Source organism: Cornus florida, unplaced genomic scaffold, assembly GCF_030987335.1.
Source record: "Cornus florida cultivar Cherokee Brave unplaced genomic scaffold, ASM3098733v1 CherokeeBrave_3.0.0_Hap2_Chr02, whole genome shotgun sequence".
Classification (NCBI taxonomy): Eukaryota; Viridiplantae; Streptophyta; class Magnoliopsida; order Cornales; family Cornaceae; genus Cornus; species Cornus florida.
In genome coordinates, this window is record NW_026775572.1 from 19586272 (window position 1) to 19612209 (window position 25938).

The following is a 25938-nucleotide window of genomic DNA, read 5'->3' on the forward strand; positions in this document are numbered from 1 at the left end:
AATAACATAATAGTTAAGAAAATTTTAAATTTTAAGGATCCTTGTTTTATGTGTGGTAAAAAGACATTTTATGTCATATTAATAATTGCATTTAGCTTAAAATTTTTAAAAAACAGACCTAAAATTAATATTTGTATATATATAAAAATAAATTTTATATTATTTTTATTGTACTCGTATCTTAATTTTTTTAAAAAGTTTTGTATATCTCCATACCCGTAATATTTTGAAGTATCCGTATTAGTGCTTCCAAAACGCAGGTCCATTACAAATCCAACTACGAGCTCATCTGCCACCTACCTCTCTTTTCATTATCTTAACGTGTAAACCCTAGTCATGCTTTTGCGACAAGAGGCTGCGAGCGACAACAACAAAATTAACACGGCCACTTTCTTTGATCTCAGTCGGAAATACTTTTCGATTGTGTAAAAGGAATCAAAACATTGGCCTGATTTCCTCATCTATTAAGAGACAGGTAGATATATATATATATATATAGTGTATAGTGTATTTTGTCGGCTCGAGTTTGCTCAACGATCGAGCCGAGATCAGCAGGTGCGTGGGATTTTTCCCGCCATTTAACTGTTTCTGTAATATCGTTCTAAATTTTTTTTTTTTTTTCTTTTTTTCTTTTTTAGACAATACTTACATCCAACGCAGGTTGGATGAAGCTTGTCCAACCTGGATACGTGGCCCAATCAGGACATGACAAGTGTCCATAAAACACTATTGAACTTAAGTTGAATACTACCCAACTTAAATGGGTTTGACCCGACCGAACACTTTGCTCTCTCCTAAAATCTGCAGCGATTACAGCGATTTCAGAAGATCGCTCCCTTTGCTCTCTCCTAAAATCTGCAGCGATTGCCTATCAATCCCACCACTGCTCACCCACCAAGCACAACCATCAATCCCAAACACAGCAGCCATTACACCCAAATAGCAGTCCCTAATCGAGAGAGAGACGTATTCGCAGGCCACTATCCCCACCATCTCCGCCGGAATGAACTTCGAGCACAGACTACATCGCCGGAATGAACTTCTCCGACCACTCGCCGTCACGCGCTCATGCGAGTAGATCTAACGCTTTTACACGCGCACACGCGCCTCTTCTTCTCCGGCGATTGCAATACAAGCTCTGATCCAATCCACGGGCTGCAAATCCTCCATTCTCTCCAATGCCGTGAAGATACCGTCAAGGTGGAGGACTGGGATGGGTTGATGAGGAATTGGGACGACGTGGTGAAGGAGATTGATTAAGATGTTTGTAGAGAGAGAAAGGATAGAATCTCACATAAATGGGTTTTTCCCGAAAATATATGGGCAATGCCCAATTAAATTTTATATAATTATAAACACGTGTCGGAATTCTATTGGGCCACGTACCAGGTTGGACAAACTTCGTCCAACCTGGGTTGGATGCAAGTCTTTTTTTCAAGATTGTTAAGGCCCCGTTTGGGAGTAGTTTGAGAGCTTCCCGATGCCTCCCAAACGGCCCCTAAATCTGTTACATTGAGATATATATATATATATATATATATCATCTAATACGAGCTTTGAACTCATCCTTCTCTCTGATACTCTCTCTCGTTCTTCTCTCTGATACTTTCTCTCTCTACGTCCCACCGTCTTCATATACTTTCAATCTCATTCTATACCAGTTGAAGATTAACAATGGCTTGCGAGAATGACAAATACAACTCTCGGTATGAATATTTTGTTTTTGGTTTTTACATTTTCTGAGACCATTTGTGCTTTTCTTGTTTGAGTCTTTACTGTTTATTGCTGTTCTTCTTTTTTTTTCTTTTTTTTTTTTCATTTTCAATTTTCTGTTCTTCATCTTTTCTTCATGTGGAAAACGTATACCAAAACAACACTGATTTAACTACATTATATTAACTCCAATTTCTGCGTGTTGAACTTCGTGCTTCATTTTTCTTTATTGCTGTTCTTGATTGACTCATAAAATGTGTTTATTTTGAGTCTTAACTGTACTTCATCTTTTGTTTGAGTCTTGACTGTTTATTGCTGTTCTTTTTTTCTTTTATTTTTTTCATTTCAATTTTCTGTTCTTCATCTTTTCATCATGTGGAAAACCTATAGCAAAACAACACTGAATTATCTACGGTATATTAACTCCAATTTCTGAGTGTTGAAGTTTTTGCTTCACCTTTCTTTATTTCTATTCTTGATTGACCCTTAAAATGTGTTCTTCATCTTTTATTCAATTCATCCAATTCTTGGATGATTATTGCTGTTCTTGTTGATTGTGAGTCCTGATGTGTTTTTTTATTTTTATAACAGCTGTGAAGAGGACCCAACACCACAGGCAGTGAGTGAACCATCTACTGTGCTGTCAAGGAAACATACCTCATCTGTGCCTGGTAAAAAACCTATCCTCTGTATCAGCATAGACTCTTATCAAATTATAAGGCTGCATCGTTATTGACAATTGATGAATTTTCTCTTAAAGTTTGCTCATATCTTCTTAGTTTCATATATCGATCATTAAGGTACTTAGCTCACATAGCTTTTTAGAGCCATTTGGTGTCAGCTACGCCAATTATGTATTTTAGCCAGTCTGCATTTTCTGCAAGCTTTTATATGTCCTTGTGTTATATATATAATCACAGGTTACCATGTTTTCTCAAGTGTCCTTTTCACCTTCTTTTTGTTCCCATTTTATCCTTAGCAAAATTGAATGAAGCATTATAGCTTCTTCCCCTCTTAGAATGTCCCATAACTTCTCCCAAATTAACCATAGGAGAGTCCTTACTGTTGAAACTACAGAGTACATAGTCTGTCAATTGAAGGCCCGAAGACTCTTTAAACTGCTTTTGACTGTTCCTATTACTATATCAGAACTGGCCCTAATATGTTGTTTCCAAATTTCACTTGTAGCTTTATTTTATCAACTAAATTGTTTTACAAGGGCTGGAAATGGGATATAATTTTAGTGGCCTCAAAACCCTAAGCCAACTTTCTTGGTGACTTAAACAGTGGTTTAGGCTTTTCCTAAATGGATAAGGTATTTACTATCTTTGGAGATTCAACTCTGTGCCTATATTGGGGTGTATAATTAACATCTATCCTGCAGGTAACTGGAAAGACTCGGAACCATTGGGTGTGAGGTTCATTCCTGAAGAATGGGAATTGTTCCTGTACCTCCGGTTGAAGGTATCTGGGAATCAAATACCTCCTGGAATCATTGAGGAGGTAGACATATATCAATTCGATCCGATCCAACTAGAAGGAGCTTTCTCTTCCTGCACACATAATAGAATGATGTATTTCCTAACCCCACTGCATAAGGTGGGGTCAAGGAACCAGCGAGAGGCTACAAATGGAACTTGGAGAAAAGAGAACAAAACATCAGTGAGTGATGCATTGGTAGTGGTAGGGGAGAGGGGATCTTATAGTTTTGATAGGAAAGTTAAGAAGGTTGGACAAACAAAATTTCTAATGAGAGAGTACAAGCTCAAGGAAAACACTGACTGGGCCTTGAGTGTGGTATACCCTGGACCACGAGAGAGAAGACAGACCAGTGATGAATTTATATTTACTGACTGGTTCAACAAGATGACGTCAGCAAAAGAGAAGGGAAATGATACGGATGATGGAAGTGATTTATCACTGTCTCTCTCTCTTCCTAAAAGGAGGAATGTTAACCTCGAAAACAGGGTATGTAATTGATGTTTCCATGCATGATACATTAGGCTGAAATTTCTTTTTTACTTACCTCTTAAATTAATTCAACTGTTTTATTTCATGATCTTAAATAAACACTAATTATGATTGAATATTTTTTTTCCTAATTGTATGATTGATTTTCTAATGTTTGGTAAATTGTATTAGGCCCTTTACCGGTAATATGTTATTTTTTCCAAAATTTTTTTTTTTTTTTTTTTTTTTTTGTTTTAAATTATTATTTTCAGTTAAAGTGAGATGACACTGAAAAAGTCATAATTTTTCCTTGGTTAGCCTCAATTTGTGTTAAAGAATTTGGTTTAGATTAAAGACTAATAAAAAGGAATTGAGTGACAGATGATTAGTATATTAGAAGTGGTTAGAAGATAGAAACGAGGAGAAAATCAGGAACGAGAGTGTTGATGGACTTTATGTCCATGTGCCTTTCCTTCTCTCTTAAACTCTTGTGGGGGAGGGAGGTCACTGATCTTGTCAGGATAAGTGTGATCAGGATAAGAGTTCACTGAAATGAAAAACATGACAAGAAGGAGGATGTGGTGACTTCATGGTCGATACAAATTTGTTTAATTTTTGCTGCTGTTGCTTAAGACTTTACCATTTGAAAATCTCAGGCATTGTTCAAACATGCTATTTGGTTTATTTGATGTGTTTGGTCAAAGCAGAACTGCCAATTTCTTTTGTCAATAGTCGGATTTAGTTTTTTATGATTTTTTTATTTCCACTGTGCAGGTGCCATCTGATGCTATTGCGTGCAGGCGTGCAGTGGTTCGTTCTCCCCACTTAGTGAAGCTTGCTCAAGAATGGCCTTGATTGCAGTACATCAAATATTGGAAAACATTGGCTACAGAGATGATGAAGGAGTGATGACAGATTAGGTTTTTTGCTAATCAAATAAACTTTTACCATTGCACCGATATACATATTTTGTTTTTAATCTAGCTCAGATTTGCTTTTCAACATTGCAGATCTCATTTCAAATGCAAGACAAGTCAAAGAAAAAGGGTGATGCTGCTTTCCAAGAAAAAGATTTTAAAACTGCAATCGAGTGCTACACGCAGGTTATTATCATTTTTAGTTGGTTACAACAAGCTCTTTTATGTGTATGCATCAATGCATGCGTGTTTGTATGTCCACATCTATACATTTACTTTGGGAGCTGATAAAAATTTCATGACATGTTTTTTACCTGATATGGTGGGATAACACTCACTTGAACAAATAGCCTTTTCCCAGTTGATGTGATAAATTACAGTTTGTTATTTAACTTGTAGTTCATTGATGTTGGAACGGTATCCCCAACAGTATTTGCTCGTCGTAGTTTGTCTTATCTTATGAGCAACATGGCTAAAGAAGCTTTTAATGACGCAATGCTAGCCAGAGACATTTCTTCAGCCTGGCACATTCCATCTTATCTACAGGCTGCTGCACTTTTTGCTCTTAGAATGGAAAATGAAGCGAGAGTAGCACTTCCTCAGCTCTTGAGGCCAAAAAGGACAACCAATGCACAGTTCCCTTTCCTCTTTGATTTGCTTCTGTTTGGCTGTGTGTTGAGTTTTGTTTGATATCACTATAGGGAAGGTTATGACTGGATAGTGCTATATCAACTTGAAAGGACAAAGAATTGGGAAATATTTGCTCTATTTTACATTCTAAATGTTACTTAGTTTTGATAGTCTCAGCTTCTTTGTCGAGGTCTTATGGGCCTAATATCAGGCATGTTTGTTAGAGAGAGGATATGAAGTTGCGAGTATTTGTTAGTTCATTCATGACTGCGTATGCCATGTATATGTTACATTGAAGTGTGTTTTATGTTCTTTCTTGTTCAATATTTGTCTTGTTAGTTCATTCATGATTGCGTATGCCATGTATATGTTACATTGAAGTGTTTTATGTTCTTTCTTGTTCAATATTTGCCTTGTTAATCTTAGTGAGGACAATCTTGTTTTATGTTCTTTCCATGTTGTTGTTCAGTATTTGCCTTGTTAGTCTCAGTGAGGACAATCTCTAATAAATCATATATATATATATATGATATGATCTCCTTTTTAAAGGGTTATGTGTGAGGGTGTTTGCATGAACTTCGGGTAAAATGCAAAAAAACCTCCTTCAATCATGCCCCTTTTTGCAAATAACTCCTTTAAAGTACAAAAAGTACAACTCCCTCCCAGATTTTGATAGTTAAATTCCTCGTGCCTGGAACGTGACCACCCAATTTAATTTAATTGAACATAGATACTTGGTAAAATCTTGTGTTTTATTTACTTTGCATTTGAATTCATATATTACAGAAAATTGATAAAAATATATATATATAAACAATTGTAGTATACTTCATATATTTTTTTTTTATCTATATATATATATATAAACAATTGTAGTATTCTGTCGTACCCATATCTAATTTTTTTTAGATTTGCCATATTCGCGTGTCCATATCGTGTCTCTACTTCATAGGGGAAAACAAAAATAACACAATTTATTTGTTTTTCATCCTCTTTTTCATATTTGGAGGATGAGTTTGAGTTTGTGTACGTAACAATCATTCCAAATAAATGAGTAAATGATAATATATTATCAACATGGAATGATAGGATGAAATGTAATTTGACCGAGGGTATGATCGAATGAAATGAAAAAAATAAAATTCATGTAGACCTAGCTAGTTGAGAAAAAAGACATCGGATATTAGTTTTCAATCCTGACAGTGACAAGCCCAAAAACCGAGTACCGCAAAGCAATGTAAATGCAGGTTGTGTGAAATCACACAGCATATAAGATGTTCATCAATACAATGATTGCAGCATAGATCACAATCAATTATCAAAGGTAAGCCCAACAACTCAACACTGCAAGAAAATTGGACACACAAATCCTATGCTTCTCAAGTAATCAGAAATAAAAAGGTATAAAGAATATGTGAAGACAACATTCTAAAGCAATTGATTTCCTCTTAACAAAATAAATCAATGGTGAAACCTAATGTCACTAAAAACATTTGGGGAACAAATCTGGATGACTCAACTACAAAGCACAAGAGGGCGACTGTGTGTAAGAGTCTTTTAGACAGCGAAAGTAGCAGTTTCTTACAAAAACCGCAAAAAACTGCAACGAATATATTAATTATAAAAAATATATATATACTGAACTCCGCAATATTTGTTGAACAAACAATTGCAAATACCAAGTATGTTGAGATTTTAAGCTAATGGCATTAAAAATCAGTAGATATTCATGATCAACTGCTTGAAATGAAGAACCAAGGGGTCTTTTGGGATATCAAAATAAATAGAACGATGAAATTTATGGAATTAGGATCGTTTCCCCGGAGCTCTTTTTAAAATTTGGTAAGCAAGAATGCTCGACAAATGTTCACAGAATGTGAAAGGAGGAAGAGAAATGTCAATCAACATACTTAAAATGAATAGGAACAAATTGCAAATTGATAAGCAGCTGCAAGTAGAAGTGCTTCAATAGACACATACAGTAAAACAGTAGCACATGCATCATGCGTGTTTGTGTGGATGAGAATAGAAACCATTGGGGTCTTAGAGAAAAACAATTTATAAATCTGATTCTCATTGCAGTTGATGTTCTTACCCTTTGTATAAGACTAACACTGACAACGATCTGACTTATCGGGTTTCTGAATAATATATCAAAAATTCATGTCATCCAATATATCAATACTTCATGTCACCAAAAATCTCCACAAGTACAAGTGCCATCTTTGAAGTGATGGAAACGGTTAGAGTCCCTCACAGTAATCTCCCTTTCAGTAATCTTCGAGATGAATTTAGTAAAATTGTGGCAATCCCCACAAACCCGCAAGTTCTTAAAGATTCTAATAGTACTCTTAGGAGGTGTGCTGATAATTCCATATGCAATAGCCAATCTTTCATTATGACTTGTAAGGATGTGCTCCTTCTCATCTTCCTCAACGTCCTGCAACACAAAGCTATAGTCCGGAATATAACCCAGACTCTTCGTTTTGGCATTTAAAATCTGCAGCTCCTTGTATATCTCCACACACCTGGGATGGGATTGGTTTGCAGTATAAAAGACTTCAATCCTGTTATTCAGTTCAATTGAGCTCCATCCTGGAGTCTTCCTCAATCCTCTGTCTCTAGCCAATGCTCTAACTTCATCCACTCCCTCCCATTTCCCAACATTTGCATAGATATTTGACAACAAAACATAGTAGCCAACATTCTCCGAATCAACTTCAAACAATTGATCTGAAGCAAATTTTCCCAACTCAACATTTCCATGGACCCTACAAGCACCAAGAAGAGCTCCCCAAATTGAAGCATCAGGCTTTATAGGCATACTCTCTATGAAATCATATGCCTTTCCTAAATATCCACCTCTACCAAGCAAGTCTACCATGCAGCCATAGTGTTTCAAACTAGGTTTAATACCATAGTCTTGCATTACATGAAAGCACCACTGACCCTGATCAACTAACCCTGAATGACTACAAGCTGTTAATAGAGATAAAAAGGTTACATGATCCGGCTTCACTCCCGCATCCAGCATACCTCTGAATAGTTGCAGAGATGTCTCACCATGCCCATGAATTCCATGACAAGAAATTATGGCATTCCAAGGGACCGAACTCATCCTGGGTATTTCATTGAATAAAGACATTGCATTATCCAGTCGCCCACATTTTCCATAAAGGTCAACAAGGCAAGTACCAACAAAGATGTCCAAGTCGAGACCGGTTTTTAACACCCGTCCATGAGTTTTCATACCCTGTTGCAAGGCTCCAACATGAGAGTAAGCTGGTAAAATGCTTACCCAAGTACCTTCGTTTGGTGTGAGGCCCTCGAACTCTTCCATCATGCAGTATACTTCAATGGCCTCACTAGCAAAACCATTTTGGCCATAACCCGTGATCATGGTGTTCCACGAAATCACATCTTTGAAAGGAATTTCTTCAAAAACTTTACGCGCATAATCTACAATACCCAACTTCGAGTACATATCCACAACTGCATTTCCAATGACAACATCTTCCATAATCCAACATCTCCTCAGGATGAATCCATGAACAGATCTGCTACTTGGACAGTCTCCAAACTGCCCAATAATAGAAGCTAAGCTCACCAGTGTCAAAAAATCAGGCTGAATTTTATAGAACTGCATCTCCTGAAAGAACTTAATTGCTGTATTAGGATCACCATTCTGCTCATATGCAGCAATTATGGAGTTCCAAGACACCAAATCTCTTTCCATCATTTGATTAAAAACCTCCCGTGCGTGCCCCAAGTTACCGAATTTAGAATACATGTTAATCAAGGCATTGGACACAAACACATCAAACTCCAATCCATTCTTTATGACATACAAATGGATCAACCTTCCATGTAAGATATCATCCATTTGTGCACAAATAGGAAGAATAGTCGAAACAGTAACTGAATCCATTTTCATCCCCTCCAATCTCATTTCATCCAAGACACTCAAAGCCTCTGCAGCATTTCCATTTTGACAAAACCCAGAAATCATGGCATTCCAAGAACCCCTATCTCGAAATGGCATATTATTAAATATTTTATTGGCAACAACTACAGAACCAAATCGGCAGTACATATGCACCAAGGAAGCAGCCACAAAGACATCCCATTCAAAACCCAATTTGAAAACCCAGCCATGTATCTTCTTCCCATCAAGTAAATTACCACAAGCTTTTAACGCCGGAGGAAAAGTATAGAAGTCAGGCCGAACTTTAGATGTCAGTAACATTTCATACAAACACTTTACAGCTTCAGAGAAACGACCATTGCGAACATAAGTAGACACCATGGAGTTCCAGGTATAGACATCCCTTTCTGGGATCTGATCAAAGGTGCCACGGGACAAAGAAACATCGCCAAGATTGGCATAAAGATTAAGGAGTCTACTGGCAATAAAAGTACTTTGAACCTTCCCCGACACAATAAGAAGGGCGTGAAGGTGCTTAGCAAGGTGGGTTTTGGTGCATGAGTGGAATAAAAGCTCAAAATTAATCTCTTTGTTCTTGTTCTCAATGCCATGTGAAGGAATTAATAAACAACTTGCAGTGGTGGAATATGACCAGTTAGGGGTTTGAAGGAATGGAATATACTTCTGAAAATGCCTACATTTACAGGATGGCACCAATCTGAGCACACAGACAGTATATCAAAATCAGCAAAAAATTCAAAAAGTTTTATATGCGTGTCTTGTGCACAAATACTAGAAGTGTGAAGGAGCTTGAGAATAGAGACATTAAAAGTTTAATTTTTTTCAGGGAAAAGTGAATAAATATGATTCATTTATCAAATATATATATATTAGAAACATAAATTAAGAGCAAATGCACAAAACGAATCTAACAAGCAGGATTGGAGTTAACCCATGTAACTCTGGAAAGTAGAAGATAAATTTGTAATTAAAAAACATGTAGAATTTTGCTATGGAAACCGAAAAACCGATAACAAATAAGTAATAGTACCTGAACATACATGTAAGTTCACGGCAATATCAGACGATAAATGAAGTCGGAATGGCTGGCTGTGAACAGAACATATATAAGCGACCAGCAGAGAGGTTTTAGGGCAGGGCTGGCCCTGAGATTCCGAATATTTTGAGACGCCTTAGGCGAACTTTCAAATGTGAGGCCCTTGAGTTTCACACACACAAAAAAGAATTATAAGAGTGCGAAATTTTAACCCGAAGTTTTTAAATTCTATATCTAATATAATTGTGCCCCTGTGCATTGTGCATAAGACAACTAACTAATAACTATAAAGTTATCACCACCAACAAATAATTGTGCGTCTGTACAGTGTGCATAAGACAACTAATTAATAAGTATAAATCTATCACCACCAATAAATAATTGTGCGTTTGTGCAGTGAGCATAAGACAACTAATTAATAAGTATAAATCTATCACCACCAATAAATAATTGTGCGTTTGTGCAGTGTGCTTAAGACAACTAACTAATAATTATAAATTTTTATCACCACCGATAAATAGTGCGCAAATTGTGTGCATGTGCAGTGTGCATAAGACAGCTAACTAATAACAATAAATTTATCGATTAAAGAGTGCAAAATTTTCACTGGCACAAAACAAAAAATGAAAGAGAACAGAAAACTGCAGCTTCTTTTACATGCATTGTTTATATAGCAACTAAAATTTGATGATTACATATGCCAAAAATATGTGGTGATGAGGTGACTATATATATATATATATAGGAGGCTGAACTTGTAGTACTGAAGAAGTAGTGGGACTTTTAGGTTATATGTGTCATCCACTATCATATATAGTTGTCTCTTTCACTCTTTATATTACCTACACTGCACTTTGTGTGTGTGTTTTTTGGGAGCCAATTACCCACAGTGATTGATTGATCATTGCTACAGAAGACCTGTGCAAATTAATAGAAAAAACCATTAACTTTTGTTTTGTTAAAGCCTGCTCTTGATTTCCATGTGTTTGTACATTCTGTTGGCAAGTGTTTTGACAGTATTATTAACTGAAATTCTAGCTGAGCCAACTTCAAATAACATCAATAATGGTGGTCTGTATCTTCATATAAAAATAAAATAAAAATAAAAATAAAAAACCCTTAATTTGGCACTTTTAAGTATGAGCATAATTTAGAGATCGAAAAAGTTAATTATTATCTCAACCCACGAGAAGGGATCCTTAATTTTCGTGGGATTGAATGTGAAAACGCAAAAAATTATGAGGAAAAGGGGTATGGTTGCTGCTGTTGTGAGATTGGAGTGGACTTAGGGAGAGGGAAAAAAAAAAAAAAGTACCTTCCATAGATTATGGACTTGATCGCCATGAAAGACACATGTAGAAAGGCACACATTTATTAAAATACTAACAGAACCATAATATATTCATTCAGCTTTTGATAGCCATCACGGACAGTGACACACACAAAACCCTAGCTACTTTTCACTATTGGAACAAAGGTAAAGGCCCGAATCAAACGAACCAAAGTTAGAACAAATCAAATGATGAGATGAACGAAAGAAAGAAACATATATTAAAGATCGATTCATGCAAAAGGAGAGAGAAGAGAGAAGAGAGAGAGAGAGAGGATGAACAAACCTTGTCACCTGAGGAGATAGCGGAGGCGCCCTGCGGAGTGTCGAAGCAGATTGTATCGTCTGAAACTTGCCCTAACTTATTTTTATTTTTTATTTTTTCCATCCCTTGAGGCCCTCTAAAATCTGAGGCCCAAGGCGACCGCCTTGGTCGCCTTGGGCCAGGGCCGGCCCTGTTTTAGGGGTTAGGGTTTGTGTGTGTGAGAGAGACAGAGTTGTGATAAGCAAATAACGGTCAGCACTCAGGTTTTGGGGATTAGGGTTTGTGAGAGAGAGAGGGAATTAAGACTGCGCCGTTTTGATGCACCAGATTGGGCAAAGAGGGAATAGACTCGGGTGATTTAGATTTGAGGCCTTTTGGTAATAAAGCCTATGATTCTTGGATTTTTTTTAAAGGATTTTCTTTTAAGACAGTTACATTTGAAATGACATATTGCCTACAAAGAATGAAATTTTTATAGAATTTTCTTTTAAAAAAATTCTATAAATAATCTCTTTGAAAGGAATATTTAGTTATTAATTAATATGAAAAATATTTGTTATGAACAAATGATGGATTTTAGCTAAAAAAAAAAAAAAAATTATGGAACGCAAGCTAATATTTATAGGACAAGACTTATCTACTCATAGGTGAGTAGGTCATTTCTATTGATTGTTGATGTGTTCCAATCACAAATGCACAAATAATTCGCAAAGTGATAAATTAGGAAATTATAGTGGATAATTGGATTTATTCCAAAAAAAAAAATTTATTGTCCCTTTTTATCATTTTTTTTATATTGATTGAACCACATCAGCGGTAAGTAAGAATGACTTACTCACCGATGAGACAAGTCTTTTCCATATTTATATGTGTGGATATGTTAAACTTTTATGGCAGTATTTTACAATATTTCTATATGGAAAATTATGAAAAATATTTAGAGTATGCGTCAAAATATCTAAATTTATTTTTCTAAATGTTATATTTGATAATTTCGGAGTAAAAATTTAAAATGAAAAAATGTTGTATGAGTTGAGATTTTAAGATAGAAGGTTACGAAAAGAATGCAGTGTGAAAAAATTTTAGAATTATATCTTGCATTTTATGACCATCATTACTCTTTTAAGCGTGTGGTAAATTATTGATTCTCACCCAAAGAGTGGAAGGATTAAAGTAAAATTCATTCACTATACGTTTAGAACATCCAAATCGACAAAAGTTGACGTAAATATATCAATTATTTATCATTAGAAATATAAAAAAAGGTGGGTACTAAATCTGATTGGTAACTAATGCCAGATATAAGAAAACGTGGGCCACATTTTTATCTCATGCATTTTATGACCATCATTACTCTTTTAAGCGTGTGGTAAATTATTTGATTCTCACCCAAGGAGTGGCAGGATTAAGGTCAAATTCATTCACTATACGTTAGAATATCCAAATCGACAAAAGTTCACGTAAATATATCAATTATTTATCATTAGAAATCAAAAAGTTTAGTGCTTTGAGGATTGAATGCAATGGTTGATCCAATTGTCAGTATCATATACAACTAATTTAAAATAAATAAATAAAAAATGTTTCCAATACAAACATTTTGTCTGGTTTTGTAAAATATTAATGGCCTGTTATACTAAGATTATGTTTGTTTGGATGTAAAATGTTTTTTTAAAAAAAAAAAAAATCATGTAAAATATTTTCTTTATTTGTTATATTTTTTGGTATATGACAATAGTTTATAAAACATTTTTTAAATCAGTTTTCATACATAATTAATTTCTCTCTCTTATATATGCTAAACAAATTTTACTCTCATTCACAATACCGATTCAAATTTGTATCACTTTCTCTCTCTCCTTTCACTCTATGTATATGTATAAAGAGAAAATGTTAAAGATTAGATTTTTAGATTATGAAGACTCAAAAAAATTAGTTGTTTATATGAGTTTTCAATTAGAATTAAGATGGTTAGACGACCCAAGGTCCAAAGTCGCATGTGAAAAATGACTTGCGAAAACTTTTTTGATAAATAATTCTAAGTCATTTGGAGATAAAATGATTTACAAGGAAAATAATTTTCTAACATTGAATTCTCTCAAACATCGAAAATTAAGAAAAATAATTTTTAAATAATATTTTAGGACGAATTCCATTGAAACTTCAGAGTAAAATACATACCAATTTAATCAATAAGATTAATTTGAACTGTTGTATAACAACATTGTCACTAAGACGCTTATCAATCATGTAAGCCACACTGTAAAAAAGTTTTACGATAGGGGCTGGGGAGTGCGGAAAAAAAGTTACGATAGGGGCTGGGGATATTTTTTTGTGTCCAAACCATTAGGGGTTGGATCAACAATTGTATTGGGTCAGCAAATGCCTCAACTGTGGGCAAAATGAAGGAAGCGTATGTATGGACGTAACAGTTGAAGTTGGACCTGGTACGGTGTGGGGGCCCACCGTAAAGGTCTTTTGTTTGTTCTGCGAATCAATAATGGAGAGACACATGTTGCAACTTGCAAGGGCACTCCATTATGTGACCCAAATGATGTCGTGTCACCCTGACCGACTTTGCATTGTCTATAATGTGATACACAGATATAGTCTGATACCCACTGCACTATCACTTGTACGATTTTGAAATGGGCTTTAGACTTTTGTTCCATTTAATGCCCACTTCGCACCCTCTTTTTATCCTCTCCTTTGGAAGTATCTTCACAAATTTTTTTTTTATTTTCTTATTTTCATGATAAAAATGTTAAGGGATAATCGTTAGGGTAGGGAAAGAGTGCAAACTTGAACACGGAGGAGAGTGGAATTTTGTGTAGGGTTACATCCACAAATGTACCAAGGAATTTTAAAAGCGAAGGCAACTCTCCCGGTCCTTATCAATGCTGGGTGCGAAAGCATTCGGAGCGAAAAGGATTACATACCCGCGTAATTCATGGCGTAAACAACGAATGTTTATCCTTGATCGACTAAGATCAATGGCCCAACTAACGCGTGAAACACTCCTACTAGGGAGTATAGTCACAAGACCTAAACTTAAAGGAATTGATGGGGGCAGGCAACTAGACACTTATCTTAGACAATTATAGGCTTTAAGGCTGGCATTGTACAAATAATTTGCTGTTTTAAAAAAATGGCGATATTCTCTATTACACTTCACTTACCTTTTTCTTTTAAAAAAGTAATAAGAAAATAGTTGAATTCATCATTAGTTATTTCATAATGGACAATATTTGTCTACTCATCGGTAAGTAGGAAATACATATTTACTCCTGATGTGGCGCAAAAGTAATGTGACAAGTATTCTTAAAATAAAAAATGAAAATTAAAAAAACTGAATGCTTACTGGATCAACCCAAATTGATGCAAATTAAATCGTAATTTAACTCTCTATCTCTTTCTCTCTCTCAAACTATTCCGGTGAAATCCTAATCTGCTAACAGCGGAAGTCTTGACTTTTATTTTTTACGATATAATGTGTAATCCTTATATATACTTATCAATTATTTTTATTTAAAGTACACTAAGTTACATAAAATCTGGTTCACATGATTTGATAGATGATTTGTTGATTGTAAAATAGATTGTTATTACTTATTTCTGATCTTCTTTTTCTTTAGGGGAAAAACAAATATTTATGTATCATTACATTTATAATTATTATTTGTATTCATCATCCAAAACTTTATTTGTATCTTGTAATATTATTATTTAAAAAATTTAACTTAAAATATTTTTTTTTCGACAAAATTCCCTTCTCATTCACTCCCTGAACAAAAAGAGTAGTGAGAGAGGGGAAGAGGTTACATTTGGATCATATTGGGTTTAATTCGGATAATTTCTCAAATCTTTTAATTTTTATTATCATGTATTGTAGGGACACATGTTCCATTAATTTTGCGTCACATCGGGGTAAGTATAAACTTCCTACTCACCGATAAGTAGGCAAAAATTGTCATTTCATAATGTCATAACTACCTTTCATACAAATTAAATTTTTTTTTTTTACATACTTTTTTTTCGGAAGCCCTCTTAAAGAAGATAATTTATTCGATCTATACAGATAATTTCATTTTTTACAGTCAAAAGAGATAATTTATTCAATAATGACTTCTTTTTTTTTTTTTCAGGTAATTAATTCAACAAAGTTCACTTTTTTCAAGTGTTCTTTTTTCTTTTGGTAATTTTATGATCCCGTCAAAAGAAATAATTTATTTAATAGAAATAACTTATTATTATTTTTTTAATCCTCTTCTTTTTTTCATACAGTCAAAGGAGACAATTTATTCAACATATATATTTTTTGTCCTGTAAGTTTTTTTTTCTTGTCTAAAGAGACCCAAAATATTAAAGATTAGAGATAAGAAGAGAATTTTCCAGTTGTGTCATTTTTAAAAAATAATTATTTAGAATTGCCATTTTTTTTTAGATTGGAGTGCAAACGTAAAAAAAATAAAAATAAATAAAAAAAGTGAAATGCGAATATCACCTCTCTTTAGAAAATATTGCTTTTTTTTTTTTTGGAATGATGCAAGCAAAATATGTTGATAATGGACATGATTGTCATTGAATAATTATAAAATATTGTACATGTTTTTTAGGATATTTGAAAATGATTCTAGAATCAGAAGATAAATTAACAAGCATTTTTACTTTTTGTTTTTCACCTTTGAAATTGTAAATTGAATAACATTTGTTGCAATATATTTGAATAATATTGAAATCTTTTCGAAGAGGTCAAAATTGGAAGAATCAAATTGATGTTTTGAGTTGTTTTCGCAAAATAACGTAGTGATTAACACTAAAAAAATTGCTCTTAAAAAAATCTTACAACAAATATAACTCTTATTATTGTTAAACACGATCCACAGATAAAAAAAAAAAAATGTTGTTTCTATTTAAGATAAAAAAAAAAAAAAAAACAAAAAACACGAAACAAAAATGATTGCCAAATAAGGTCTAAAATAGCTTGAGTTGTTACTCAAACATTGCCAAGTTGATAAATCTTAACAAGAATTTGATCCTTAGACTTTGCTATTTCCATACGAATCGGTTCTGAGAATCATGTGCCCCCACTCCAGCAGCTGTAGGTTGTTCTGCTTTGTGCTTGCCTACTCGGAAGAGGAAGTATTATAGAAGTTACTAGGATGCCCTTCCATTGGTACGAGGTAGGTTTGGGGTTTGCAGTTTGCAGTTTGCAGTTTGCAGTTTGCAGGACATTCTAAATGAGTGTGTATTTTCTATAAAAAAAAAAATTTATTTAGGCCTAGTTTGGTGGAAGAATAAAAAAACGAAAGAAATATTATATTATTTTTTGTTATTTGAAAATAAATGAAATGAAAATTTTTAGAGAAATATGAAGGGAAAAGTAAGGACATGTTTGGTTTGTAACTCAAAAAAATTTTTCAAGCATTTAGAAAACATAAAATTGTTTTATGATAGCTATAAGGGCAAGTATGGATGGGGTAGATTTGGAGGGATATGGAAAGAAAATAAAAGAAAGGACAGTGAGGATGTGTTTGGTTGGTTAAAAATGAGAAAAAATAAATAATAGGGAGAGATAGGGTATGATTCATTTAGAGAGAAGTGATAATGTTTAAGTAATATTTTTATACTCAAATCCTATATATATATATATATAAATCGATATAATAATAATTTGGTTGTTATCATTTATTTTCGTGATATCTAAACAAGAATAATATCTTTTGTCTTTTCTTCTACCTATCTAAATATCAATAAAGATTATTGTTATCATTTATTTTCTTTTGTTTTATCTCATAACTTATACTATTATTTATTTCCTTTTTTTTTTTTTTCTTATGTATTCAAACAAAACTTAAAAGACAATTATCTGAAAATAGACTTTTTATAACTGATATTTTTTTTCTTTCTCTTAAGTAATTTTTACAAATTCATTGACATGAGAGAAGATAAAAACTATCATGTCAAAAAGGAGGTTATTTTAAATTTTAAGCAATACAATTTGTTAAAAAAACAGTGAACCACATAATTTTTTATCATTTGTTTCCAATTTTTAATTTGTAACCTAACATACAAAATTTTAAAATTTTCCCTTCTTTTCTTTTCACTTTTTAAGTAATGAACTAAAAAACCTGCAGTCTGTAACTGACTCTCTACTCTTTCTCCCTTTCTCCAATAGCCACGATTTCAATAAATTTGGTGTGTTTCAATAAGCTCACTCTATAGGTGTTTTTCACGTCGTTTTTGTTTTTGTTCAATTAAATTTGCTCATGTTTGGCTTGTTTTCAGTTAATATGGGTGGATCTGTTTTTTTTCCGATTAGATCTTGATCTAAGTTGGTTTTTGTTGTTTTCGATTTGATCTAATCTTTGTTCTTGATTTGATCATGTACGGAATTTGGGTGATTTTTTCCTGTCGGAGTATCTTGTGAGTTTACTTTTAGAGCTGTTGTCTTAATGATAGTCTCCTATTGCTGCTTTTCTTCTTTAGTGATTTCCGTTACAGAACTTTGGCTCTTATTTTTAACAAATTTGGACCCGTCGTTCAATTTTTTTATTTTGTTTCATGATTTGTATAATTTTTTTTTTTTATTTGACTTTTGTCACTGTATCCCCATTAATGACTTTGCATGGAAAAAAAAAAACAGAACAAAAAAAAAAAAACACTGATAGGACAATATTAACAGGAAAAAAAAAAAAAAAAAAAAGTTGCTCACGTGCGGCAAAGTGAAAGGCAATGTTTTGGCTGCACGTGGCGTGCGTACAACACACCCAGGGCGGCACATTTACTCCAGGCCTTCGCGTCTCCACTCCGTTAAGTGAAGCGATCAAAATGATTTGGACAACGTGATGAGGATGTCGGAAAGGGTGAAAGAACGGATCAGATTCTCCCACGTCGCGAGCTTCTATTGGCCACACATCAAGTCAAGAACCACTGAGCACAATGATTGGTCCACGTTGCACTCCCCTGATTTAATTTGATTATTTTATGAGCGTAAATCTCAACGCTTCCACAGAAAAAAGAGGTCCTTAAATGGCGACTCGTGTTGAGGCGGCTCAAGACACCTGTCGCCTCCACCACAACCCTAGCCGGCGAAGAAGAAGGAAACGACACACCAACACCACCTTCTTTCTCTCTCTCTCTCTTACTTTCTCTCTCTACCCCCTCTCTCTCATCCCAAATTTTATCCCAAAAAGAAAAAAAAAAAAAGGTAAATTGCGTCATATCTCAGTCTCAGTCTCAGTCTCTACACTTTCCTAATTTGATATTTTGGGTGTATTTCTATTCATCTCTCATATGAAGAGCCATTGATCATTACAGAAATTACATTCGGATGATAATTGGTTTTTTTTATCATTATTAATGTTTTTTTGGGTCAAATTCTTTGTTAGTTGTAGTGAAATACAGTTGTAAAATTGGCTAGGGTTTGTAGATTTTTTATTCCATTTTTTTTTTTAACTTTTTCTTTTTGGAGATGAAAGTAATTTTTTTGAGAAGGTTTTTTGAGAAGGAAATGGGGTAAAATGCAATTTTTTTTTGGTGTTAATTTTGGATTTTATGGTCGGATAATGGATATATTTTTATAAACTTAATGTATAAATTGCATGTTTGAGTTTGGTTCTGAATTGATACCAGTATTGATAAGTTGTAACTTGAATGTTGTGTTTGATTTGCTTATTGTTTTGTGTGCTTTGGTTATGTTTGGATCTGAATTTTAATACTTGAAGGCTTTCACATTCTGATATTTACCAAAAAAAAAAATGTGCACATTCTGATCAGCATGAATAGACTAGTTTTTACTGCTTGTTTGTCTTTACTAGTTTCGATTCTTGACAGCGGATTCATGTGAGAGATCTTGCTTTTCATTATTTTATTTTATTTTGTGGGTAAAATCTTGCTTTTCATGCTCTATATAATCACAAGCTAGATTTGAGTTTCTTTTGATTTGACATATAAGATCCTGAATGGTGTTTCTGCTCTATATATATTATATAATACTTGACTGAATACTGTGTGTGTAGGATATGATATTTATGGCTTTTTGTAATTGAGTTTGTTTCGTCATTATTTGGGAATGGTGGTACTGTTTCAAGTAAAACATAATAGTGATTTGAATTTGGTTATTGGAATTTGTCCATATGTGGAAATTGAATATTTTTGTTTAATTTCTCACGCACTCTTTACATGTTTGTATGAATTCTGGGTTTGAAAATGAAGATAGGAAGCTGAAAGGAACTGAGGTTGTATTTGATATTGTTCAATTTCATGTATAGGTAAGACGGTTTGGGTCAGCTGTTGCTAGAACTACTTCAATTGCCTGGGTATATAAGATATAATAATTTGGGATTTTGGTCCAGCTGTTGCCATTTTTTGCATTCTTGAGACATGGGATCTTATATAAACTTCAAGAATTTCAATAGCACACCACAGCCAGAAAGCAGTGGCGGGAAACCAGTGGGGAATTTTCCGCTGGCCAGACAGTCCTCCATATACTCCTTGACCTTTGATGAGCTCCAAAATAGCATGGGTGGGGTTGGAAAGGACTTTGGATCGATGAACATGGACGAGCTTTTAAAGAACATTTGGACAGCTGAAGAGATGCAAGCGATGGCCTCCTTCCCTAATGGAACAGAAGGGAGTACTCCTGGTGGGAATCTGCAGAAACAGGGTTCACTTTCATTGCCAAGGACTCTTAGCCAGAAAACTGTTGATGAAGTCTGGAGAGACTTGCTTAAAGAAAGTGGCAGCGCAAAAGATGGGGGTGGTAGTGGGGGATCAAATTTGCCGCAGAGGCAACAGACGTTGGGAGAGATGACACTGGAGGAGTTCCTGGTGAGAGCAGGGATAGTAAGAGAAGATACTCAACCAATTGCAAGGCAGACTAATGGTGGATTTTATGGTGAAATATCACGACCAGGTAACAGCAACACTGGTTTGACTCTTGGGTTTCAGCAGCCAACTCGGAACAATGGAGTCTTGGCTAACCATACCACGGAGAATAATAATTTAGTTCCTAATCAGTCCTCTAGTTTAGGACTGAATGTAGGTGGAGCCAGATCTTGTCAACTACAGCAACAACAGCAACAACTACAGCAACAACAGCAGCAGCAGCTCTTTCCCAAGCAAGCAACTTTGGCTTTTGCCTCTCCTATGCATTTGGTGAACAATGGTCAGCTGGCTAGCCCAGGAACAAGGGGTGCAGTTGTTGGGATGGCTGATCCTCCTATGAACAATGCTTTGGTTCAAAGTGCTGTCATACAGAGTGGAGCAGTGAGCATGGCTGGTTTAGGTTCTGCGAATGCTATAGTTGCTGCAGGATCTCCTGTGAATCAGTTGCCTACGGATGTCAATTCAAAGAGTAACATAAATACATCTTCGCTATCACCAGTTTCTTATATGTTTAGTGAAGGTACACGGGGAAGGAAGGGCAACGGAGGTCTGGAGAAAGTGGTGGAGAGAAGGCATAGGAGAATGATTAAAAACAGAGAGTCTGCTGCAAGGTCACGGGCTCGGAAGCAGGTGAATATACTAATAGCAATTATACATTTTTAGCCATTTATTCTATTTTGACTTGAACCATAGTTTATTTACAGTCAGTTTTCTTTTGTGATTATTGAAGCTAATCAGGGGCTTTATGTTTCATAACTCAACAAAGCCTTTTCACAACTATGTGGGGTTGGTTAATTGAATCATGTTTTATGATTCAGTAGGACTTCATGGTTCATGCTAGCTTTAAATGTTTGTGATGTGTGGCGTTGCAGTAACCTTTTGCATATCTAAGTGCACTGCAGATCATTCATAAGAAAGCTTAGTATGTGCACACCCACTCAATTTGTAACAAAAATGATTTTGAGAAACAATTATAAGGCCAGCCTATTCACCAGCCAATAACTCCCGATTCAAACAATCTCATAATTTTTATTTAGAATTGACCTTACCTCCTCCTAATATCTAGAATTTCCAGTTACTACATGTTGGAGAACAGCTTGTTTCTAATAAATTCTTCATATGGCTTCCAAAGTTCACCTGAAACTTGGAATGCTGTAGTAGAAAAAGAAATGGGCAGAAATGTAGTGTCGAAGTCCAGTGCTGTTGTAATCTGAAATTCAAAATAAGATGGCTTGTATGACGTTGAGATTTTTATTTTCTTGGATAAAAATTCTCTCTTTAAAAGTGAAATCAATTGATGACAAACAGGAAACTGGTGGCTGTGCTCAACTTCTAGGCTAAATAAATTCATGTTGAGGTCTCCCCGTGACCAAAAAAGGAAGAAAGCAAAGAAAAGGTAATATTGATCGAGATCAATTGATTAACAATTTAAAGCCATAAAGAAAGGTCGATATTGGATACTTTCCAGAGCATAAAAGTTGATATGGCACATGATGATAATAGTGAAGGAAAAATTATTGGACAGAAATTTCTGTGGAGTTTTGTCTCTATTTCTGGTTGTTATGAATCTCTTATTAGTTATCATTCATGAACGTGTAGCAGCCCAATAATTCTATGCAAGTATGTAATTGAAATGTTATTTATTTCTAGAAGCCTTAGTAAAACACTGCCATATGAAAGAAATATATGACAAGAAAATGAAATAATGTTTGCTCACTCGAACAATAATGAAAAATTCAGGGTAATAGCTATATTACATCAAACGGGTGAGTATGTCATGAAAAAAAAAAAAAAAAAATGGCAGCAGCAGCAGAAGAAGAGAGAAAAAGATTGTTGTCATCTTGAAGGTTTGCTGATTACAACAGATGATTTGTTGGTGTTCTTATGTTAGTTTTCTGTTTTCGCTTCTTACAGGCATATACCTTAGAATTGGAAGCAGAAGTAGCAAAACTGAAGGAAATTAACCAAGATTTGCAGAAAAAGCAGGTATATTACTGATTCCATTTAAACTTTTTGTGTTCCTAAACTTTTACTAATTTATTCTTCTTTTTTATTTTTTTATTTTAAGATAATGTTATTAAAAGATTTTTGTTGTGACAACTTCCTTGTACTTTTTTGTTGCTGCAGGCAGAAATAATGGAGATGCAGAAAAATCAGGTACATGTCCCATTGCTTTATGGTTTTCCATAACAGTAATCATTGTATTTAATTATATTATATATACATAAAAAAGGGAGAGCATATGCAGAGTTGCACAAGAATCCTGATAGCATGTCTCATCATTCATGTATGATAATTGAAAAAGATATGTTGTTGCATATTTTGGGCATTTACCTTTTTAGTTCTTTACAAATTGTCTGGTTCTTTTTTTCTTTGGATTTATTTATTTTTCATACTTCTGTAAGACAACCAACTGCAATAAGAATAGCAGTCCAAAAGGATTAAAATTTTAGCTGCCATAAGACTTCATGATTGACTCATTGAGCTCATTTGAATAGTGACCAACTGGAACATATGTTTTCCGTCAAGGCAAAAGCCGTTATTGCTAGAAATTCTCATTTAACACGGTGGTCCTTGTAAATTAGGAACATTGCTTGTTCCTTGTTTTATTTGGCCACTAGTACAAGTGATTCACCATCTGCATTTGTTTCTTTGCAGATTTCCGAAGCGCAGAAAATGCCATGGGGTAGTAAAAGACTCTGCTTGAGGAGGACATTGACAGGCCCTTGGTAGAGCTGATGCTTGAATACACAAACTTGTCCCCAGGTCAAATAAAAGAAGTGGACAGTTTGATCTGATTCATATCTTGTTCTACAAAGGGTAATTGTCTGTATGTATAGAAACAAAGAGTGGTATGTAAAATATGGGACTGAGATTAGATTAATCTTGTAGATTGAAGCTGGTGTGATGTCTGTTTGCTTCTCTTTTGACTACCAAAACAACTAGGATAGTTCTGAAAGGAAGTGTGGTCTCACTTTTACCATCTACTTCCAGGACTAGTTAACCATCATAAATATCTGAGTTTTTTTTTTTTTTTTGTCATTGGGATCTTTTGTTCAGTTCATCTCTGAAGTTCATATGGTTACAAGACAAAAACATAAACTGATAATGGCATATCTGAGGAGTCTGACTGAGGAACAAGAAGTTTTTTGAAGCAGCAAACCTTTGGGGACTGGTTTGGGGAGTTTCCTATTGGGTTCAAGGAAGATGTAAAATATGTGTTTATTATAAAACTTGAGTTTGTATTTTTATGTTGTGTTCTATATTGTGATGCATTTTCTTGAATTGAATATATATATTTTTAGTTGGTACTAAACCACGCATGTCTCCTTGAGATTCAAATTCCAGATCTCCATTTGAAAAGTAGTGACCTGGTACCAGAATTGAATTTTAATCTTATTAATGTAAGCATATCATTATGTTATAAAAACTTTTTCCATATAAAAGAAGTTACAATTATTACAACTAAGAGGGACATGAAAAAAAATATATCAACATCAAAGGAGGGAAAAAAAATATTACTGTTAATTTTTTCTTGTGCTTAGATAAAAAATAAAAAAATAAAAAAAAATGAAACAACGGTGCTAATCCTTAATTTGTTTAGAGAGAAAATTTATTTTATTATGTAAGTAAGAAATGATAAAAGTATGAATTTACTTTTATAAATAAATAAAAATATCCTAAATCCTCTATTTTTCTAATCATACAAGACACTGTTCCAAATATCTTTTTGGTCTTCATTGTTAGTATTTAAAACAAATGACAATAACAACAATAGGCAAAATATTTTTCTAATTACTTTTTAATTAATTGGCCTCTTAAAGATCGGCGAAACAGATTTGAATTTTCTGAACTGTAGCTCCACTCATTTTCTTTTGTTTTTTGTTTTTTTTTCCGATGCTTTGATACACACCCAAATTACAGTGAAAAAGAAGAGAAAGTTTTGTTTAGATAGAAAATACAGATGGCGGCATAAATCGGTTCTCCAACCTTTTGAAGGTAATCTTTCCAAACTTTTAAAGGATTAGTGTGTATTTGTATTTATATGTCTATGTTTTTGTCTTCAATTTTGTGTCTTTAATTTGAACGCCCTTTGAAAACTTAAATGTTTGATTTCCTACCAGTGCAACCTTTAATTTCTCCTAACTTAAACAATTGATAATTGATTAATCTAGTGACAAAGATAAAAAAACAGTAAACAGATCATTTTTTTATTCTGAAATCATGATTGAGAAATAGGGAAAAAGATAATTGATAGAAAGTAATTGGGATATTTTGGTTTTTCATGATTTTTTTTTTTTTGTCATTTGTTTTATTTATATTATTAAAATTAGTTTTGCTGAAGTAGGGATTAAAAAAAATATAAAAAAGGGGTAATAATCAATTTAAGTTTTTGTTTTTCCTTTAATTTTGCCAAACCTCTTTGTAAATTAGTAAAATTGGGATGTGGAAGGTCATTGTTTTATTGGATAAGGGCTCATTGGCTAAATAAAGCCACCCAAATTACACGGACCTTTTCACTAGCTTAAGATGTCATATTAATTAGTAATGAATGTCATCTCTAGAAACAGATTTCATTCTTCTCTTATTGAGGACAGGTTGTGACCTACGTGCTTGTGTTAATTCAATTGTTTCAAAAATATTAGTCACTTTAGTGGGTTTGATTATTTTTATAAGAGTAAATGATTTTGTCAGTTCATTCTAGTTGATCATGATTGCAGAAAATTCTATATATGATAATGGTACTTTTATATGCTTAAGTAATTTTTATTGTCATTATACCTATCTTCATCTTTCTCAGGTTATGAGGCAACGTTTTAGTCCTCAAGTATGCATAAGAAAAATAGCCTGTGTCATAAGAAAAGTTGCTTCCCAACTTCAAGACTGGATCAGAGAATTTATCATTATTGAAATAAAATCGTTTTATTTTTTTTAGTTTTGGTTTCTATTTTATTCTGGCAAAGAAAAAGCTTTTTCATTCATAAAATAGAATTAAGATATACAGTCACATTCAACTTATTTTCAAACTATTGAGGACATTAGTCAATCAAATGCATGTAGTTTATTATGCAGAATAGTTCTTTTTAACTATTTCGTTCATTGATTGATCTTGGACTTGAAACATGGTTTAACATATAAGCCTCTTGCGGCTGATGCAATATGGAGGAAATATCTATATAGCATATGTATCAACTAATTCTTTCTTGAATTGCCTTACAAATTGCCAAAGTATCACTTTCAAATACTGCATTACATTGCTAT

The 25938-nt window shown here is 33.9% G+C and overlaps 4 protein-coding genes across 5 annotated transcripts; 3 read left to right on the forward strand and 1 right to left on the reverse strand.

Moving 5' to 3' along the window:
- Window positions 1-453: 453 nt before the first annotated feature.
- On the forward strand, window positions 454-4952 carry LOC132294087 (NAC transcription factor 25-like). Its single transcript, XM_059791812.1, has 5 exons — window positions 454-1706; window positions 2305-2384; window positions 3098-3681; window positions 4438-4583; window positions 4674-4952. The coding sequence occupies exons 1-4, from the start codon at window positions 1675-1677 to the stop codon at window positions 4516-4518; spliced, it is 777 nt and encodes a 258-aa protein (XP_059647795.1). The 5' UTR covers window positions 454-1674; the 3' UTR covers window positions 4519-4583; window positions 4674-4952.
- On the forward strand, window positions 4686-5270 carry LOC132295777 (serine/threonine-protein kinase BSK3-like). The gene is made up of 2 exons (XM_059794062.1): window positions 4686-4766; window positions 4980-5270. Exons 1-2 carry the CDS (start codon window positions 4686-4688, stop codon window positions 5268-5270), a joined length of 372 nt encoding a protein of 123 aa, XP_059650045.1.
- Window positions 5271-7253: 1983 nt separating this feature from the next.
- On the reverse strand, window positions 7254-12111 carry LOC132294088 (pentatricopeptide repeat-containing protein At4g33990). The gene is made up of 3 exons (XM_059791813.1): window positions 11809-12111; window positions 10187-10354; window positions 7254-9853 (listed from the first exon to the last, which is right to left on the reverse strand). The coding sequence occupies exons 2-3, from the start codon at window positions 10192-10194 to the stop codon at window positions 7402-7404; spliced, it is 2460 nt and encodes an 819-aa protein (XP_059647796.1). The 5' UTR covers window positions 10195-10354; window positions 11809-12111; the 3' UTR covers window positions 7254-7401.
- Window positions 12112-18787: 6676 nt separating this feature from the next.
- LOC132294090 (ABSCISIC ACID-INSENSITIVE 5-like protein 7) lies at window positions 18788-23992 on the forward strand. 2 transcript variants are annotated; one of them, XR_009477965.1, is made up of 6 exons: window positions 18788-18997; window positions 20061-21306; window positions 21985-22072; window positions 22591-22662; window positions 22804-22833; window positions 23335-23357. XR_009477965.1 is itself a non-coding variant. In XM_059791814.1 (5 exons), the coding sequence occupies exons 2-5, from the start codon at window positions 20173-20175 to the stop codon at window positions 23407-23409; spliced, it is 1311 nt and encodes a 436-aa protein (XP_059647797.1). In that variant the 5' UTR covers window positions 18790-18997; window positions 20061-20172; the 3' UTR covers window positions 23410-23992. The 2 variants fall into 2 exon arrangements, 1 of the variants encoding a protein (XP_059647797.1); XM_059791814.1 differs by lacking the exon at window positions 21985-22072 and having other exon boundaries at window positions 18790-18997; window positions 23335-23992.
- The last annotated feature ends 1946 nt before the right edge of the window (window positions 23993-25938 follow it).